The 19,357-nt window shown below is 38.0% G+C and overlaps 1 protein-coding gene across 3 annotated transcripts in view; it reads right to left on the bottom strand.

Annotated features, from left to right (window-relative positions):
- Window positions 1–19,357, bottom strand: part of HMCN1 (hemicentin 1) — a 492,489-nt gene that overhangs the window by 280,325 nt on the left and 192,807 nt on the right. For 2 of the 3 annotated variants that reach the window (XM_021102638.1, XM_021102639.1), the window contains exons 8-11: window positions 18,096–18,359; window positions 16,488–16,632; window positions 12,082–12,203; window positions 6,583–6,858 (exon numbers count right to left, since the gene is read on the bottom strand). In XM_021102638.1, coding sequence (XP_020958297.1) covers window positions 6,583–6,858; window positions 12,082–12,203; window positions 16,488–16,632; window positions 18,096–18,359 — 807 coding nt within the window. Of the gene's footprint in view, window positions 1–6,582; window positions 6,859–12,081; window positions 12,204–16,487; window positions 16,633–18,095; window positions 18,360–19,357 lie in introns of those variants that run through there. The other variant, XM_021102640.1, reaches the window with a different exon arrangement.

The raw sequence follows: 19,357 nt of genomic DNA, 5'->3' as shown, positions 1-19,357 counted from the left end.
ACCAACAGGGTAGGACGTTTCCTTTTTTTTTTCCAAACCCTCTCCAGCATTTGTTATTTTTGGACTTATTAATGATGGCCATTCTGACTTGTATGAGCTGGTATCTCATAGTAGTTTTGATTTACATTTCCCTAAAAATCAGTGATGGTGAGTATTTTTTCATGTGCCTGTTGGCCATCTGTATATCTTCTTTGGAGAAATGTCTATTCAGGTCTTTTGCCCACTTTTCAATCGGATTGTTAGTTTTTTTGCTGTTAAATTGTGTAAGTTGTCTGTATATTTTAGAGATTAAGCCTTGTCAGTTGCATCATTTGAAACTATTTTCTCCCATTCCATAGGTTGTCTTTTTTTTGTTGTTGTTGTCTTTTTGCTATTTCTAGGGCCACTCCCACGGCATATGGAGGTTCCCAGGCTAGGGGTCGAAGGACAGCTGTAGCCGCTGGCCTACACCAGAGCCACAGCAACGAGGGATCTGAGCCGCATCTGTGACCTACATCACAGCTCACGGCAACACCGGATCCTTAACCCACTGAGCAAGGCCAGGGATCAAACCTGCAACCTCATGGTTCCTAGTCAGATTTGTTAACCACTAAGCCATGATGGGAACTCCTTTTTTTTTTTTTTTTTTTTTTTATGGTTTCCTTTGCTGTGCAAAAGTTTTGTCAGGTTGATTAGGTCCCACTGGTTTACTTTTGCTTTTATTTCTGGAGATACCTCAGAAAACTAAATATAGAACTACCATATGACCCAGCAATCCCACTCTTGGGCATATATCCAGACAAAACGTTCCTTGAAAAAGACACATGCACCCCTATGTTCACTGCAGCACTATTCACAATAGCCAAGACATGGAAACAACTTAAACATCCATTGACAAATGAATGGATTAAGAAGATGTGGTATACATACACAACAGACTACAACTCAGCCATAAAAAAGAACAAAATAATGCCATTTGCAGCAACATGGATGCAACTAGAGACTCTCATACTGAGTGAAATAAATCAGAAAGACAAAGACAAATGCCATACGATATCACTTATATCTGGAGTCTAATACATGGCACAAATGAGCCTTTCCACAGAACAGAAACTCATGGACTTGGAAACAGACTTGTGGTTGCCGAAGGGGAGGGAGTGAGAATCTAGGGTTAATAGATGCAAACTATTGCATTTGGAATGGATAAGCAATGAGCTTCTGCTGTATAGCACTGGCAACTCTATCTAGTCACTTGTGATGGAGCATGATGGACGATAATGCAAGAAAAAGAATGTATATATGTATGTGTGACTGGGTCACGTTGCTGTACAGTAGAAAACTGACAGAACACTATAAACCAACTGTAATGGAAAAAATAAAAATCATTTTTAAAAAACCTAAAAGTTTCCAACTCATTCCTAAGTAGATCCCTAGTATGGAAGGCAACAAAAGCAAGTATTTTAATAGAGCATCCTATTCATTGGTGCTGAGTCACACTGAGATATCAAAGAACCAAGGCAGTAAATAAAGTTAACTTTTGAAAACAAATAATGATTTGGAAGTTTTAAGTGTATGATTTTTAAGTCTATGATTTTATCCCATCTAAACGAAACCCACAAAGATAGTGCTAGTATTTAAAATAGACAGATACAGGTCTCAGGTCAATCTCTAAAAGTAAAAGGCTTAACTAGCAAGACTTTAATTTATTAAAATGTCTAGAAAAATAGATGTTATAATTAAACTAATTTATAATATTCAAACACAGATAAAGACTTTAATAAATCAGGATTTACTCCTGTGAAAATCTTGCAAAGGGGAAATTTGAGGGGATTTTCATGACTCTCTTACTGGAAGATTCATTATAAGAAAATCTAATTTAATTATCCATTGATATTCCACATTTCTCTTTTTTCTTTTACCTCACTTTGGTGATTTAAAACAGATTACTATGTGATTTAAAACAGATTACTCTGTGATATAATTCTATAAAATTCCAGACCCTTAAGTTTTCAAATATGCTTCTTTTTGTGCTGTCAAAACAAAGTCAGAAGTTAATACTTCTTGAGAAGCATTATTGCCTAATTTATTTTCTTAATTATTCCTATGTTTAAACCATCTCCTCTTTACTTTCTTAATTATATCTTTAAGCAAATTTATAGTGTTCAGTCAACAAAGAAAGAAAATGTAGGAGTTCCCATCGTGGCGCAGTGGTTAACGAATCCGACTAGGAACCATGAGGTTGCGGGTTCGGTCCCTGCCCTTGCTCAGTGGGTTAACCATCCGGCGTTGCCGTGAGCTGTGGTGTAGGTTGCAGACGCGGCTCGGATCCCGCGTTGCTGTGGCTCTGGCGTAGGCCGGTGGCTACAGCTCTCCTTCGACCCCTAGCCTGGGAACCTCCATATGCCGCTTGAGCGGCCCAAGAAATAGCAACAACAACAACAACAAAGACAAAAAAAAAAAAAAAGAAAGAAAATGTATTAACCGTTCATAATTTGATCCCTCAATAAAAATAATGTCGGCGTTTTCAAAACTTTTAAAATCCTATTTACATAAAAATTTAAAATAATTCATTTCTATTAAATAGTTCTTTCTATTGTACAGAGAAGCCTAAGTAAAAAAGTCACTTATAGGTCCACTGCCACTAACAATCACACACACACACAGGTATATATGTATATATATGTATATATATATATATATATTTCTTCTTTTCCTCCTTACAAAACCATTTGTTTCAATTTGTTGTTTCTATTTGTTATTTTGTTTGCATAGCTGTACTTTTAGGTCTTGTGGTAAACCCTGTTTGAAGGAATCCCTTTTCCGAAAAATTCCTTGTGTCTAGTTATGCCATTATCTCCATGGTGAGAATTCCTATAATGCAATAAGCACATCAACCCATTCACATTCTGTCATGCTCATTAGCAAGACTAATTCAAGAGCCAAGTTTCTGAGATCAGCACTTCTTTTCAAGGTTCTTCTGATAAAATGCTAAGAACCCCAAGAGTCACTGAAGGAGATTAGAATGATGAAAAAAAGGCCACTGGGACATTTATTTCTTGTGCTGCTAGACTCAAATTCTATGATGCTGCCAAAACTCAAGTCTTTTAAGCGTCCATGGCCTTAGTAAGAATTCAGATCCCACTGGGAGCATCTGAATGCTTGATTCTAGGTCGGATGACCTTGCAAGGGTTTAGGGAAACAAAACTATCTGATCTCATTTGTTTTTCACCTCCCACCAACATAATAAAGAATTCCTCCCTAAATTAGGGAACATGCTTAAACCCTAAGAGCCAAAACATGACAGATAGCCACTTCAACTACTTTCCAGCCTTGAGCATAACTGAGAAGTCTGACACCAGTCTGGTTTTGTCCCTCTGTTTATAATGTATGGTTTATGACATTTTTGTTTTTTCCCACATACTAGCAATTTGAAATTTTAGGCTGTGTCTAGATGAGTTTCTTTCTTCACGAACCTTGCCTGATGTGCTCACTCAGAGTAATTTTTTTTCCCACCCTAGGACAGTTTTCTTCAATTACATCTTTGATCATTATCTTAGTTTCAATTGTCTTCGCTGTATACCTATATATATTACATGCCTATAAATCTTAGCGTTCCATTCTGGTTTTAACTTTAAAAAATCCTATTATTCAACTCTTAATCCCTTTCTTCAACATTCTGAAAGAACTTCTCAAGTTTAAGCCACACATCCCTGATTTTCTTTTTATGTAGTACAAATTCTGCTTTTTAGTGCCTCTCATTCAGATTGCATTATAATATTGCATTTTAACACCAAATTATTTTTTATTTCTTCTATCACATTTGCTATTGTCCTTTCATCCTAGCCTGTTCTTCCTTTCTAAACAGACACCGCCACTCAAAGGAGGATAAGTCTTTGTGAAAGACATCAGTGACACTAAACTATTTTTCTAGTCTTTAGAATAAACTACTACTTTTAAAGCATCCATTTCTTCTAAGTCTTTTCCCCCTTGTTTTATTCCCTAGTATTTTTTTATTAGGTCCTATGCTTTCTTTTTTTTCCTATTTTGCTTTATTCCTGTTGACAGTTTTCTGTTTATTCATCCTCAAATTATGTGGCATCTATCCAGACTCAGCATCAGTCAACAGTATTTGGATGGACCTAACTTTGTTCTGTACTTCTTTTTTTTTTTTTAGGGCCGCACTAGCAGCATATGACCCCCAGACTAGGGGTCAAATCGGAGCTACAGCCACAGCAACATGGGATCCAAGCCACATCTGCGACCTACACCATGGCTCACGGCAACAACAGATCCCCGACTCACTGAGCGAGGCCAGGGATCAAACCTGCATCCTCATGGATACTAGTCTGATTCATTTTCACTGCACTACAACGGGAACTCCCTGTTCTCTACTTCTGTTTAGTTCAGTCCTTTTTGCAGCTCTGTGGCTGAGTAAGAGTCTGGTGTGCATGACTCCTTGCCTGATATTCTCACCAATGATGCTCTTCTGGCTAAGGTGGGATGGTCCCTTCTGCTACCACTTGTCTGCAAAACCCCTAACAACACATCTATCAGTGTTTTTCTTGCTTCCAAACATTTTCATTTGATGAGAAACATACCCCAGGCTACAATTTTTCACATGGCACCAAGTTTCCTGTCCACTTCTTATCCTACTCTTTTCCTCAGTGGGTGGTTCTTTAGGAAACCAGAATTCTGGCTTCCTAGAGTAATATTTTCTTTTTGGAGCAAAAGGAACAAAGAAACAGCCTCCCTGCTTTCATGTGAACATAAAAAAGAGACCACTGATTAAAATGTTCATTCCACTGAACCTAAAATATAAGTAAAGATTAAATATTTACACAAACACAAATCTTTATATATATATATAATCACATAATATACATATGTGATTATACATATAATAAATATATATAATACATATCCCCCAACTTTTGTGACTGTAAATTGAAACTGGTGTTTAGTATTCTTCAGTTTTTTCTATTTTAGGTCTTTACAGATATTTTAATATTAATAAGTTGCAGTAGCTAGACATACCATATTTTTAACCAGAAAATTCTTGCTAATTACATTTTGTAAAACTACTACCAAAATTTTGTGAAATCTGGATGTTTTAACATTTAAATGTATTCCAGATAGAAACAGTTTCTAAAGAGACCTGTGGAGACAGAGAAACGTAAATGAGGTTATGAATTAAGCTACTGATTCCCTAGTGAGCAAGAAAAGTATTCCTAAAGTGTATATTTAATCCAAGTACTTATTATATCTTTTAAGCTTTCTAGAACTATTTTTAGTCCCACTTTTTAAAACATTTAACTGCATAAAGTGAAATTAATTTATAATTTATGATTCAGTGTTAATAGCTGACAAGTATCTTATACTCTCATGGATTATAACCCTACGTACAGCAGTTTATTTCATCAAATATCCACTGCTTTTCAATAATGAATTCAACCATAAAATAATCAGATGGCTACAGTTACTCCTTGAATTGATTGAAATTATCTAGGCAGTTTCCACATGGAAATGTAATGAACCATTTACAAAAGCAAAGTCTCCCCAGAGATTTCACCAGGTAAACTAACAAAAGACACACGGTCACACAGTCAGATTGCAATATACATCTGAACTACCAGCACTTTTCTGCCATTAATAACATTCCAAGAGCTAGTCTTGAAATTCAGTATCACTGTCAGACAACCTCGTTTAAAACAATCATCTGAGAGGATTACTCCAGGCATGTTCAAAAGTTGTTTCCCATACCATAACCAAAGAGCCACATTTAATTCTGATGCAATCAGTTTCCCACATCAAGGGTCTGAAATAAAATATTCTGCTAAAGCAACAACCGAACCTTTCAGCTAAACAATATAAAACTAAAACTGCCAGTAGTAATTTGCTCATTACATTAAGGCTCCAGAGACATTCGATAGCCAAATGCAATGCTACTTTGAAAGAGATACTTTGGAATAGTGGCTGATCTTCATTTGATGGTCTGGAATAACATACACATTTAGTAGCAATTAGATCACAGCATTAATATACTTGTTTTCAGCTTTCTAACATATTATTTAGTCTATGTAGACAATTCAAGATTGGCTCACCATTAGTTTATTTTCACTAAGCACTTTTGTATGTATGTGTGTCTAAGATAAATAAGGCAAAAACAGCTCTGCTGAAGTTTCAATAAAATTTCTCCAAGAAGAGAAACATCTTAAAACTTAATTAAAACCATAAAAGTAAAGTAAATATGCCAATAATACACTCAAATTGAGAAAAAAATGCAACCAATTATTAACACACTTCTTTACGTCCCCATGATAGACTGGAGAACTGAAAACTATCAAACCATCCAGAGATAATTTCTATTTCTATTTTCTTAAAATAACAGTCTTCTACTACTAGGATATCTGTGTTGGTTTTAAAGTCAACCTATTTGCTTGGGATGGTTTAGCTGCCACCACTTTAGTCAGCTTCAGACTACTCTTCTATCCTTCAAACTGTAATTTTTGGATAGATGCCCTCAGAGAGAAAATTCAGAAAACAGAGATGGAGGAAGGACGACAGAAAGATGCCCCAACACGGATGTGACCATAAGCAGAGTACCTTGCACTGTGAGGAGAACGGAAGCAGCAGATGATCCTCCTTCACTGGAAACCACACAGTGATACTCTCCCGCATCGCCGAGTTTCACACTCCTTAGCTCCAGTGACATGTTGGCCAAAATCCTCATTCTTGCTGGGTCTGACCCTCGGACATCTCTGCCATTCCTCTGCCAGGTTAGGTTGAAATCCACGGCACTGATGACAAGACACGTCAAAACTGCTCTTTCTCCAGGAGTGACTGTAATATTATGAGGCACCTGGATGACCGGAGGGGGCTCTGTGTGAAATGAAAAGATTCGAATCAAAAGATCCAGAGGCCATGGTGGTCATTTATAGATGTTGCTTAAAAGTTGAATGACTATGTATTCAATACCCAGTAGGAACGATGCAGGACAACAGACCTTATTCATTAATACATATGTCTATCACCCCAAGAACATTACCATCTAGTTGCAAAATGATTTAAATAGCAGTGCACGTTTATATACCAACGTATACTCAAGTCCAAATCTATAAATTATAGATGTGAGGCTCCAAGAGGCATGGCAACAGGACATGACTAGACTGATGGACGATGGCAGGATGAGTCAAATTTTGATTTGAATTTTGAAGAAAGAGGCACTGATAGATTTTTATAATTTAAAAACATTTATTTAGTGTTTTAAAGAAAACAGCACATCAAGTATGGTTGACATGGCAAAGATATGACAGTATCGGCTTTAAGGGGATTTTAACCTCACTACGACACAGTACAACAATAGCGTAAGAGGAGTGAAGATGGGGAAGGTGTAAAAAAGTCAAGTTAACAGTAGGGATAAACTTTTAATGAAATGATACACATAGGGCCATGAATACTACCTGTTCATTCCAATCACTAACTAAATATTTAACCAGCATTTCTAGAGAAAATCACATATTCTCTAGTTAAATGCCCCTGCAAAGCTGACTCTGCCCAACTGCTTTAAAATGATCTGCCTTAGCAAGCAATTATCTAACAATAACACAGCCATAAAAGCTAGCTGGAAACCCACTGCCTGTTTCAGATTAAACTGAAAGAGTATCAGATAGCCAAGATTCATACTTATTTATTTAAAACAATATATATAAGTACACAAAAATATCATAAGACTAAAATAAAACTTGGAATATGCTAAAATCATAGTGGTTACCTCTGAGAGACAGAAATGTGTATATTTTCCCTATTTTCCTTTATATTCATCTTTGTTTTCTAAACATTTTTAGAGAAGTATATGCTACTTTAAATTATGTTAAAAATCCATATTTTTAGCATTCTGCTATGTTCTAAATTCTCTTATGAAAATAGTCAATGAATCAATTGGAAAGACCCCATGAGAAAGGAAGGTCTGACTGAAGTCTAGTTAGGTTTGACAGATAAAAAATAGGATGCTTTGCTAAATATAAATTTTAGATAAATATCATGTAATATTATAGTATAATAAGCATGTCTCATGAAATATTTAGGACACACTTAGATGAAATTCAAATTTAGGAGTTCCCGTCGTGGCACAGTGGTTAACGAATCCGACTAGGAACCATGAGGTTGTGGGTTCCATCCCTGGCCTTGCTCAGTGGGTTAAGGATCCGGTGTTGCCGTGAGCTGTGAGTAGGTCGCAGATGCGGGTCAGATCCTGCATTGCTATAGCTGTGGTGTAGGCCGGTGGCTACAGCTCTGATTCAATCCCTAGCTTGGAAACCTCCATATGCTGTGGGAGCGGCCCAAGAAATGGCAAAAAGACAAAGAAAAAAAAAATTCAAATTTAACTTGGCATCCTACACTTTTATTTGCTGAATCTGGCAAATGTAGGTGGCCTAGTTTTACCCCTAACTAGGTGTATGACCTTAGATAAGCCAATATATTCATAATGTTTGTTTCCCTATATGAAAAATGAGATGATTATATTAGGTAACCTGAAAACCCCTTCTAGCACTGAGCTCCTATGATTCTATACAAGATGGTCTAGACAACCAAAGATGTGGAAGTGAGTATTTGTTGACGTGTGTTGACACTCTGTCCAAATCTTTTTGAAGACCACAAGACATTTTGTGTAGTTTTCTTTTTGTTCCTTTTTTTTTTTTTTTTTTTTTTTTTTTGTCTTTTTAGGGCTGCACTTGCAGCATATGTAAGTTCCCAGGCTAAGGGTGTCATTGGAGATACAGCTGACGGCCTACACCACAGCCAAAGCAACACAGGATCTGAGCCACGTCTGTGACCTACACCACAGCTCATGGCAACGCTGGATCCTTAACCCACTGAGTGAAGCCAGGGATCAAACCCACATCCTCATGGATACTAATCAGGTTTGTTACTGCTGAGCCATCATGGGAATTCCTCTTTTCTGTTCTTTTTAAACAAACTTCTTCAACTAGACTAGGGATTTTTAGCAAATGTAAAAGCCCATATTATGGGCATGCAGGCAATGCTGGGTGTGTACCTATATCCTTCCCAATGACCAAGCACTCATTTCCCTAGCTGCTATTCTGTCTGGCTCAGGGTTAACATGCTCAGAGTCAGGCCCTCTTCCTGGTGCAGCCCACTTCCACCGACCACTTAATGATGGGAAAAGACTCAGCCCTCTTGCCCCAATTCAGGGCCATCTCAGCCCCAGAGCTCCCTGTAGGATCACCTGAAATCCCAGCTGTGAGTCCAGCACAGTTTAACTTCTTTTACTTCCTCTACTCCCTTACAGGTGTTCTTTCCTAGAAAACTCCCCAATAACCCTCTTGCATGCAAAAACCTGCCTCGGAGTCTATTTCCTCTTCAAATTCAAATACATAAAGCATCAATTTTCTAATACCATCCAGGGGCAGGTGAGACTGCAAATAAAACATGCAGTACTATCACTGCATAAATATCTAGAGATAATAGATACTACGTGCACTGAAATATTTATACATGCCACATTGGTATACATTTGGTGGCAATGGGGGAGACGATGGAGGAGAATTATAGCAGTTTGCAAAAGAGGTCAAGACAAATTACCAAAAAGTGCCTAGTCCTGGGAGCATGAGGGACAGTCACTCCTAAGGTGGCTGAGGGTAGGATTAGGAGATCAGAGATGGGACCTCAAAACCGAGAGAGGAAGAAGAACAAGCACAGGCCCAGGACGTCAGGTAAAGATCCCTGGACTGGTAGTCAGCAGGCCAGGAAGCCCCTTCTTACTCTCTACCTATCAGGTCAGAAATGGGGCACACGTGCCTGCTCAGGGCTTTCGTTTCTATAGCTACGAAATGAAAAAGTGGTGTCGTATTATTGCCAAGTCCTACCCTGTTCTAAAAGAGTATCCTATAACTATAAATTTAAGATTGTCTGTCACTGGGATGCCCTTGGCAAGTTTTCTATTCAGTTTTTACTTCAAGCCAAAATTTCAGTATGGTGTGTATGTGTGTTGGGGGAAGGACATTATGCTAATAAATTCGGCAGAGAAAATTCACATAACTTTGTAATAGTACTAGACTAACCTACCAAATATCATTTGTAAAGAATTTTTTCTGCTTCTGCAGTTTGTTCATTAGTTTCTGTGTGTTTATATGTAATAGAAAAGATTTTTCTACTGATTTTTCATTTCAAACAATCAATAACCAATATTGCCAATGACTCAAATATCCTTAAAGTTACTGGCTAGAAGAAATTGCTGGAAAAAAAATAGAGGTAACATACTGATAGAACATTGTTCTTTAAACAATTCTTGGGTGCTATTTGACTTCATAAAACAATGTCCACGGTGATACAAAAACATCACCATCCCATCATGCCATGTTTCCCAACACTCCTGTCCAAAATGTAAGCTCTAATTAGCCTGTGAATTCACATCTGATTCTGATACCGTACCAGTGCGTAGTGATATTAGAGCAGCTGAGCTGGGTCCTGGCTGGCAGGTTTAGGCTAGCAGGTTAAGTAAAAGTTAGCCCAGCAAGAAATGTCCACTCTTTCAAGTCCAAGAGGCACCTGCTCGTTACCGCTGATGCTACAGTCATTGCCATCCCCATCAAAGCTTCTGCCCCTCCTTTCATAATTAACCAAGTGGAATACAGTTCCTGAAAACTGGCTTTGGCAGAGTGCAACTACCTAGTGATAGCATGGTTTGGCTGCCACAGAGTAATACTAGGAGGGCATGTGCAGAAGGCATATATGGACATTACTAATACCACAGCACCAAAGTCTTAACAGTCAGTACACAAGTTCTTGCTGGCACTTCCCAGCTATTTATGCAAGATGAATCAACTCACTCAAACCTCTTTCCCTGCTGTCCTTCACTTAATTAATATCGCTGGGGAAAAAACTCAAGTGCTCTAGTGTTTGTTTTCCCAGAAGCTAAGGAATGTTGACATGATTCCAATGCTTTTCATAATTACTGGCGATGCAAAAATGCATAGTTTCTGGTGCATGTCAACTTGCTAAATTGTTTCAGAAGACAAACTTTATTTTTCTAAGAATAAGAGAATACTTATTTACTGCACCAAAAACAGGCTTGGACTCCTCCATTTTAAAGTTCAGCTTGGACTTATTGATAACAAACATAAATCCTAGGCTTCTAAACAGTCCTACAATGATAAAGCTTCTTTTGTCTTAAATTTTCTCAAGAAAACACACATCAGTGCTACATTGACAATGCAGACATTGTTATCAACTCAATAGGCACGTTTAGGTCAGAACAGAGTTACTATTAAATATACAGCAACCCTAGGCTACCAGGCAGGTTGAAAATAACTGAGTCAAAATAAACTTTCTAATAAATTCTATATATGCTGAGTAAGTGGCTTAAGTCCTGATCACTGATTGTATATGGCAGTCTTTTGGGTTTCTAAAGAGTTGTGGGAGAATAGAGGAAAAAAATGATTTATTTCACTAAAATATATCCTATCTTATAACTTGAGCCTTACCCCCAATTTATTCATAGGAAACATACTATTTAAATATAAGTTAATTTGCATGACTTCTGCCCTTTTTCATACCAATGTTGTTGCCACTGAGATCCTGTGTTTTTTTAATATGCAAACGTTCCTTATTGTCTTCAACTCAAACGTCAGAGTCCATTCCTAAAACCATTCTGCTCACTAAACTTAGGAGAGGGAAAAGGAAAGTTGAACCTGGCAATGATCAGACGAGATCCCTCCTTTTATCCATATTTTATTTTCTCAAAAGAAAATGCTATATGGAGCCTAAAAAATATTGATTAAGCCCCTACCATAATAATAAAAACAACAACAATAAAAGCAGCTAATGTCCATCAGGTGTTTCTACGTGCCAGGCTCTCTTCGAAGTGCTTAATATATACTGTCTCATTTAATCCTCACAGTTTCTCTAAGAGTTAGCATTGTTATCATTTGATAGTTAGGGAAAGCCAGGCACTGAGTTCCTAAGTAATTAGCTCAAGGCAGGTCACGCAGCTAATATGCGGCGAAGCCTGGATTGACAAACGTCCCAGTTTCAGAGCCGCATTAATACTCAGGCAACTGCAAAGCAATTAGTGATAATTACCCGACACGTCGAAGAATGTCTGAGCCCGTCCGGTCCCTACACTGCTGACGGCGATGCACTCATAGGAACCTTCATCAGACAAAGAGACCTTTTCAATATCCCAGGTCACACTGGCAGATTCTCTGGGGGAAGCAAACAGAAGCCTGCTTAGTCACTCTAGAAACAAGACCAAGTTGAAAGCACTTTGCTTTAAAGCAGTCATTCAAAAGATAAGTGTAAACAAAGTAAACTGATTACTAAACTACAGAGTTCAGTTCGTTGCAACTTAAAATCGACACGTTTTACATTTTAATTAGAAAGTTAAGTTTCCCTACTCTGAGCAATTAAACACAACAAAGGTGGTGAGTTTGGGGCATTCCCTTGTGGCACAGTGGCATGTCATTGTCACTGCAATGGCCCAGGTTCCATCCCTGGCCTGGGAAATTCCACATGCCATGGGTGTGGCTTCCTGTCCCCAAAAGACAATAAGTTTTGTTTTCTTTTTTCTTTTTTTTTTTTTTTCCGTCTTTTTTGTCTTTTCTATGGCCGCTCCCCCACGGCATATGGAAGTTCCCAGTAGGAGTCCAGTCGGATATGTAGCTGCTGGCCTGCACCACAGCCTCAGCCACGCCAGATCCGAGCCACATCTGTGACCTACACTACAGCTCATGGCAACACCAGATCCTTAACCCACTGAGCAAGGCCAGGGATCGAACCTGCAACCTCATGGTTCCTAGTCAGATTTGTTTCCACTGCTGTTTTGTTTTTCTATTCATCTTCCCAGGCCCTAACAAAAAGAACTCATTTCCAAATGTGAGAAAAACTTGAAAGAGGCCATAAAGAAGAATGAAGCTTTTTACTGAGAAAACATCTGGCGATATCTTTAGTTTTCCCTCAAAAGTCATTTAATTCAAACTAATAATAATTTTACCACTTTCTATTTCCACGTTCACATGCCTACTTTCTTTGTCTTTTCCTTCTGAACAGGACTCTCAATTTGCTATTGATAAATAAATATAGTCTGTGCCTGCTGGGTTATGGGGATGGTAAATTTCATTAGGAAAACATTCTCTGGCTATGTCAAAATATAAGATAAAGAACTGGCTTAGTCACTCTAAAAACACTCCTTAAATGCTCTCTCCTTCCGCTCTCATTTCCAGTTTTTGGTCAAGGTTAGCAGGATTCTAGTCAAAGCATCTCAACCAGGTACTTCACAAGTGTGAAGGTAGAAAATTGACATTTTGGTTCCTAAAAGATAAATTCTCTTTAACCTCATTATACATAAGCTCCGGTGAAGGCTACATACACATCATATCTGGTACAATCTGCATATATAAAATGGGAAAAGAAAAAAATGATCAGTTTTAGAGTCAAAGTTGTCATTAAGGTAAAATAAACCCCTTTGCCATATTATATATTCATTCATTTAAATAAATATTTATACTTTGTTCTCTATGATTCTGCAAATTGTTTCTCATTTTCATTTAATGTCTTAGTAATAGCTCTCTAGTCCTTATTTAAAAGATTCCAATCATCTACAAATAAGCATTATATTAAAATATTTTTGCAATGTCATAAATATTTTCATAATTTTTTCTTACAGTCTAGCTATTTATAATCTTCATATACATTCAAGATACAGAGGAGATGAAAATCCTTCTGCAGAGTCAAGACATCTTCCACTGAAGCTGAAAGTGGCGCAAGATACACAACTTCACAGGAGTAACTTCAGATCCTTCCACATCTGAAGGAACTATACCCATCACCAAACCACCATGAAGAACTTACGGAGCTCTTCATGTATACTTAGCACAGAGTTTGTAAGAGAAAGTCAAGGCGCAGGTTCCTATCATGTGGAAAATAAAAAAATAAGCAGAGTGACTCTTCCATGTATTTTAGTAACTGAGAATATTCACTTCGGTTAATGCTTTTTCCTTTCACTGGCATCTTCACAAGATGCCAGTGGTCCTTATGGTCACGTACAGAAGAAAACAGAGGCTGACTTGATTCTATGCTGCCCTGATCACCGAAGAGGTATCTTGAAGGCCTAAGAGCAGCATGTGAAGCCCACGTTTATAAATATCATTGTCCAGGAGGGACTGGTAAGTTTCAGGAAAGTAGGAATTTAAAATAATGTGTCTTTCATGTCTTCTGCATTGCCTACTTCAGAGCCACGCCAAGATTAGGATTCAACAAAAACGTAAGACACACAGAAATTTTAGAACCAAAAGTGACAATTCTTCTAGTCTTAAGTCCTCTTATTTAAAAATAAGAAAGCTGGAGTTCCCACTGTGGCTCAGCAGAAGCAAATCTGACTAGCATCCATGAGGACACAGGTTCGATCCCTGGCCTCGCTCAGCAGGTTAAGGATCCAGCATTGCCGTTAGCTGTGGTATAGGGCACAGACCAGGCTCGGATCCTGCATTGCTGTGGCTGTGGCGTAGGCTGGCGGCTACAGTTCTGATTTGATCCCTAGCCTGGGAACCTCCATATGCCGTGGGGGTGGCCCTAAAAAGATAAAAAGAAATAAAGAAATAAAATTTAAGATCCAGAAAGAAGGACAAGCAATTTATGCAAAAGCACATGGCCAGTATATGGATTGCTGGAAGAATATTCTTTACAGTTGTACTTGTTCCTGTCTTGTTTATGAAATATTAACACGAAAACAATTCTCATTGTTTCATGTTGCCTTACCACTTTACCTTAAGATGAAATGGCTGCACTAAAAAGTTTGCAGGGATGGCCTTTAAAACAGGGTACAGAACATGTCAAAGAGAATTGCATCCTGTTGCTAATTCTCTCCAACAGCCTCTAGAGACCATGGTGACTCACAGAACAGAGATCCAGTCATATGTGTGGAGTTATTAGAAAACCTAGGCCAGGGCCGTGCGCGTGGACTGGGATTAGAGTATCAATCCATCATCACCCGTGCCCAATTTTGTCTTTAGCTGCTTACATCCAAAGGGCTTAATACATGTCAGCAAGGCATGTCACATTTCTGGGCCACAGAGCTAGAAGAATGAAAGAAAGAATCCTTGTGGTTTGCCTCAGATGAATTGTGTGGAATAAATGAATTAATGTTTATAAAGAATCTCAAGGATCTTTGAAAAATGTTACTATTTAAACACGAAGTGGAATTCGTTGACTTCATCAGTCAGTTACATAACTTCATCATGTGATGGTCCAGTCTGTTATGTTGCTGGTTATTAAATATACAGCTAATTAAATCATCAAGATATACATAACATGTATATTAAGAACATAGCAGGAAATAATACAGACCAATCTTTAAATAATGGGAAATTTTCTGAAGTTATAATGAACATTCTTGCCAAAGCTTTTGCTTAAAATGACCCCATATCAAAACCATGTAAGCTAAGACTATCAAATATTAAAATGTTATACAAGTTATTTATGTGAATATTGAATTATCACTGTAAAAGTTGTGTACAATAATTCTTAAGAGTTTTTCCCCAGATGTAGTTTGTTTCATAGAAATTAAAAAAATATATATTTTTCCCAAAACAATCCTCTAAGTTTCAAGGACTGCTTAATTTTCAGCATTAAGACACTTACATCTGTCTAGAAAATTCCCTCATCTGCACAAGGAACGTTGGTGTCCTCTAGCCCATGTTCATCAATTGTTAGCTGCATAAATAACCACACCTGCTTCCCCTGCTCACCTGTGTCCCACCCCCAGCACACACCTCATTTCGACCCCGTCTCCTCCTGGCTTCCTTGCTGTCTTTCTCTCCCACACACCAGGATGACTCCAGCCTTCGGGTATTTGCACTGATTGTTCCTGATGTGTAAATGCTTCTCCCTGGATATCTTCTTGACCATCTCTCTCACCATGTTCAGGCCCTTCCTCAAATGCCCCACCCCGAACTGTAAAACTGCAACATGGCTAACAGCACCAGCACCCCCACTAACAAGCATTACTTACCCCAATTCACCTGCTCTATTTTTGGTCCTAACACGTATCAGATTCACTGCTCATAACATTTTAAAATCAGATTCAGAGACATGTTTACCCTCAAGCCACTAAAATTTAAGGTTCAAGGTCTTTCTTTTGAAAGGACCCTTGCAAGGTTCAATACCTAACTCTGTACTCATAAGTTTGTTCTCTTTGTCTGATCAAGGGATCGTCAACTGGTGTAAAATTCAAATCCTATAAAACCGGAATCAACTCCTAAATGTATTCTAGTGTGTATTATACGATCATCTATTTATCTGTTCCTGTCTTCCTCCTTTACAAAGTAAGTTCCACAAAAGTATAGAACCGTGTCTGTTTTGTTCACTGCTATATTCTAGGATGATGGGGCAAATAAATGAGAAAGTCTAATGAAGAAGCACATGTAAATAAGTATCTATTTGCATTTAGATGTTTAGTGCTATAAATTATCACTAATTGAAACAATACACACTTTAAATACTGGTCTACTCCAAGGGTAACTCCATTTCTGACAAAGCTCAAGGTAAAGGGCAAAAGACTCTCGACAGAGCAGGAAATCTGGCCCGGCTGCAGGTAGTATCCCGGGGTTTTCTCAGGCATTGTAACTTTGGGAGCATCTAGGGAAAAAAGAACATGGGCAAGAAGGTCATAATGATATTTGCTACTTCCTGTTAATCCACTCAAAAGCTTCATCCTTAAATTATTCCAGTAAATTCCCTGCATTCCAATTCATCTAAGGCACTAAAAGCCACTTTATCTTGGAGTTCCTGTCATGACTCAGTGGTTCACAGGTCTGACTAGGAACCATGAGGTGGTAGGTTCTATCCCTGGCCTTGCTCAGTGGGTTAAGAATCCAGCATTGCCATGTGCTGTGGTGTAGGTCACAGACACGGCTCGGATCCTGCACTGCTGTGGCTCTGGCATAGGCCAGTGGCTACAGCTCCAATTTGACCCCTAGCCTGGGAACCTCCATCTGCCATGGGAGCGCCCCTAGAAAAGGCAAAAAAAAAAAAAAAAAAAAAAAAATTTATCTTTCTCTGTTCAAAGCTTATTAATTTTTGCATTATCTCCATGGACCTTCTACTAAAGTAGTCACTGAATCTAAGACTCCATTGACTATAAGACATAACATTTTTTTGTACCACCAAGATAGAAAACAAAGCTACCTAATAAGTTCCAATACATTATCAATTGTAGAATACATTTCAGTTTCAAAAATGGAAAAATATGAAAAGAACCCACGTATCTTAGAATTGAATTAATAGAGTAACTATTTCTGAAATGGAATGAAAAAATTGATTTTCTAGAACCTAATAGGGTTTTTAAGCATTCAATTTAAGGGCTAACATAACTAAGTCTGAATGCTGGATATGAGGAAACACTGAGGTTGGTTCTACTATTACCCTCCTACAACTATTAAACAATAGCCGTAGAGCTGTTCTTGAATTACCCGAATCATAGCCTTAAGTATAAATGATAAATTGCTATCCTTCAACCCAATAGTACAAGATTGGAAACAATCCTTCTATGTCTTTTTCAGTCCATGGTTCAAGCTCTATACCATTCGAAAGTTTCAGTCAGAGTTCAAAGTCCTTGGCCTTAAGAAATAATAGCAAATGTATAAGTAACTAGCTTATTAACTAACGAACCAACTAAGCAAATAAAAGCAAAATCATCACCAGTTATTTACAATGAACCACTGTCGCAAAGTAGAAGGTTTCCAATAACCATACATAAACATTTAGCCAAATTAGATTCTTAGTCAAAGAATTAAACACATGTGCCAGGCTTTTTAGGGGCAGTAAGAGCATCAAGATATTCCAGTTCAAGTTCTTACACGAATTGAAGTAACTGAAATTCCCAGCTGTAAAATCAGTGAGACTTATTAACATGAAATTTCAGGTGTGCTATGTGATGGTTAAGAAAAGTTGTGTTACCTAAGTGTAAATGCTCTTCCACAGGGTGACCCAGTCATCATGTGAGGATATTACATTTGACTTTAGAGTCCCTTCTTGGCCATTAGGACCAAATTAGCCCCTGAAATTAATAACACTTCAGTGTAAAGAAAGTGATACCTTACCTGGGACAATACTGGAGAAGGAAACACTCGACACTCTCTGAAAGAGATAATCATCCTTATCATAGCCTGTTATTCTGAGAAAGAAAGCTTCGTTTGGTGGCACAAAGTCGGAAATATTCCATATGCCGTAAGGTTTTCTATCTGGGTAATATCTAACAGGAATCGTCTTAAGAGAACTGCCTGAGATACTCAGAAGTTCAAGGCGATCTACTCTAGCTGGGATGGAAATTCCAGAAGTATTCAGCAGCACATAGGTAGGTATTCCTACAAGACAAAGAATGTGTCATCATTTACAAGTAACATGCACTTGAGGTTTCCCAGTCAAATAAGTTTTGCATTATAATAACAGATAACAAGTACCATATCACTAAGTACTACAGATCATGCCACAAATTGTGGCCCTGGTATAGAGTCTGTTCTACAGAAAACACAGTTTATTCATGACCAGACAAACGTAGGAACCCCTAAGTAATTATGTTTATGGAATTTAATCATGTTTACATATAGAAAATCAGACTTAGGAATACTGTATTATATGATACTTGATTATATGAATATTTCTAAAGATTCACTATGTTGTATCCTTCCAGTAACTGCAGCAATAAAAGAACAATCAGAAAAAGACCTAAAGTCTAAGTACGACTGAGCCTTCTTTTTAGCTATAAAACTACAAATCTTATTGCACAAATAAAATAACAGGAAGAAGTTTTCAAATCAGTAATAATTTTATCTTTGAACATATAAGGCTACATGGTATCTTTAAGGGTTTTCTAATTTATTTTAATTTTATTTTTTTTGTCTTTTTTGTCCCTTTGTCCTTTTTTTTAGGGCCGCACCTGCGGCAGATGGAGGTTCCCAGGCTAAGGGTCTAATTGGAGCTGTAGCCACTGGCCTACACCACAGCCACAGCAACACCAGATCCCAGCTACATCTGTGACCTACACCACAGCTCACGGCAACGCCGGATCCTTAACCCACTGAGCAAGGTCAGGGATCAAAGCTGCAAGCTCATGGTTCCTAGTCGGATTCGTTTCCACTGCACCACGATGGGAACCCCAGTAGCGTTAATGTTTTAAACACGCACACACTCCACATTTTTCACCTTGACAACAGGCAAGTAAGACATTAGTAAGTCAAAGTCTGAAGATCTAGGTCAGCAGTTTTCAAAGTTTATTAAGTATAGGAGTCAATGGGGTGCTTGTTAAAGTGTGTATTCCTGAGCCCAACCTTCTGAGATTCTCATTCGAGAGACCTGGGGTGGG

This window comes from Sus scrofa, chromosome 9, assembly GCF_000003025.6.
Source record: "Sus scrofa isolate TJ Tabasco breed Duroc chromosome 9, Sscrofa11.1, whole genome shotgun sequence".
Taxonomy (NCBI): domain Eukaryota; kingdom Metazoa; phylum Chordata; class Mammalia; order Artiodactyla; family Suidae; genus Sus; species Sus scrofa.
The sequence above is the reverse complement of the archived record's forward strand: the minus strand, read 5'-3'. Positions and strand labels throughout refer to the sequence as shown.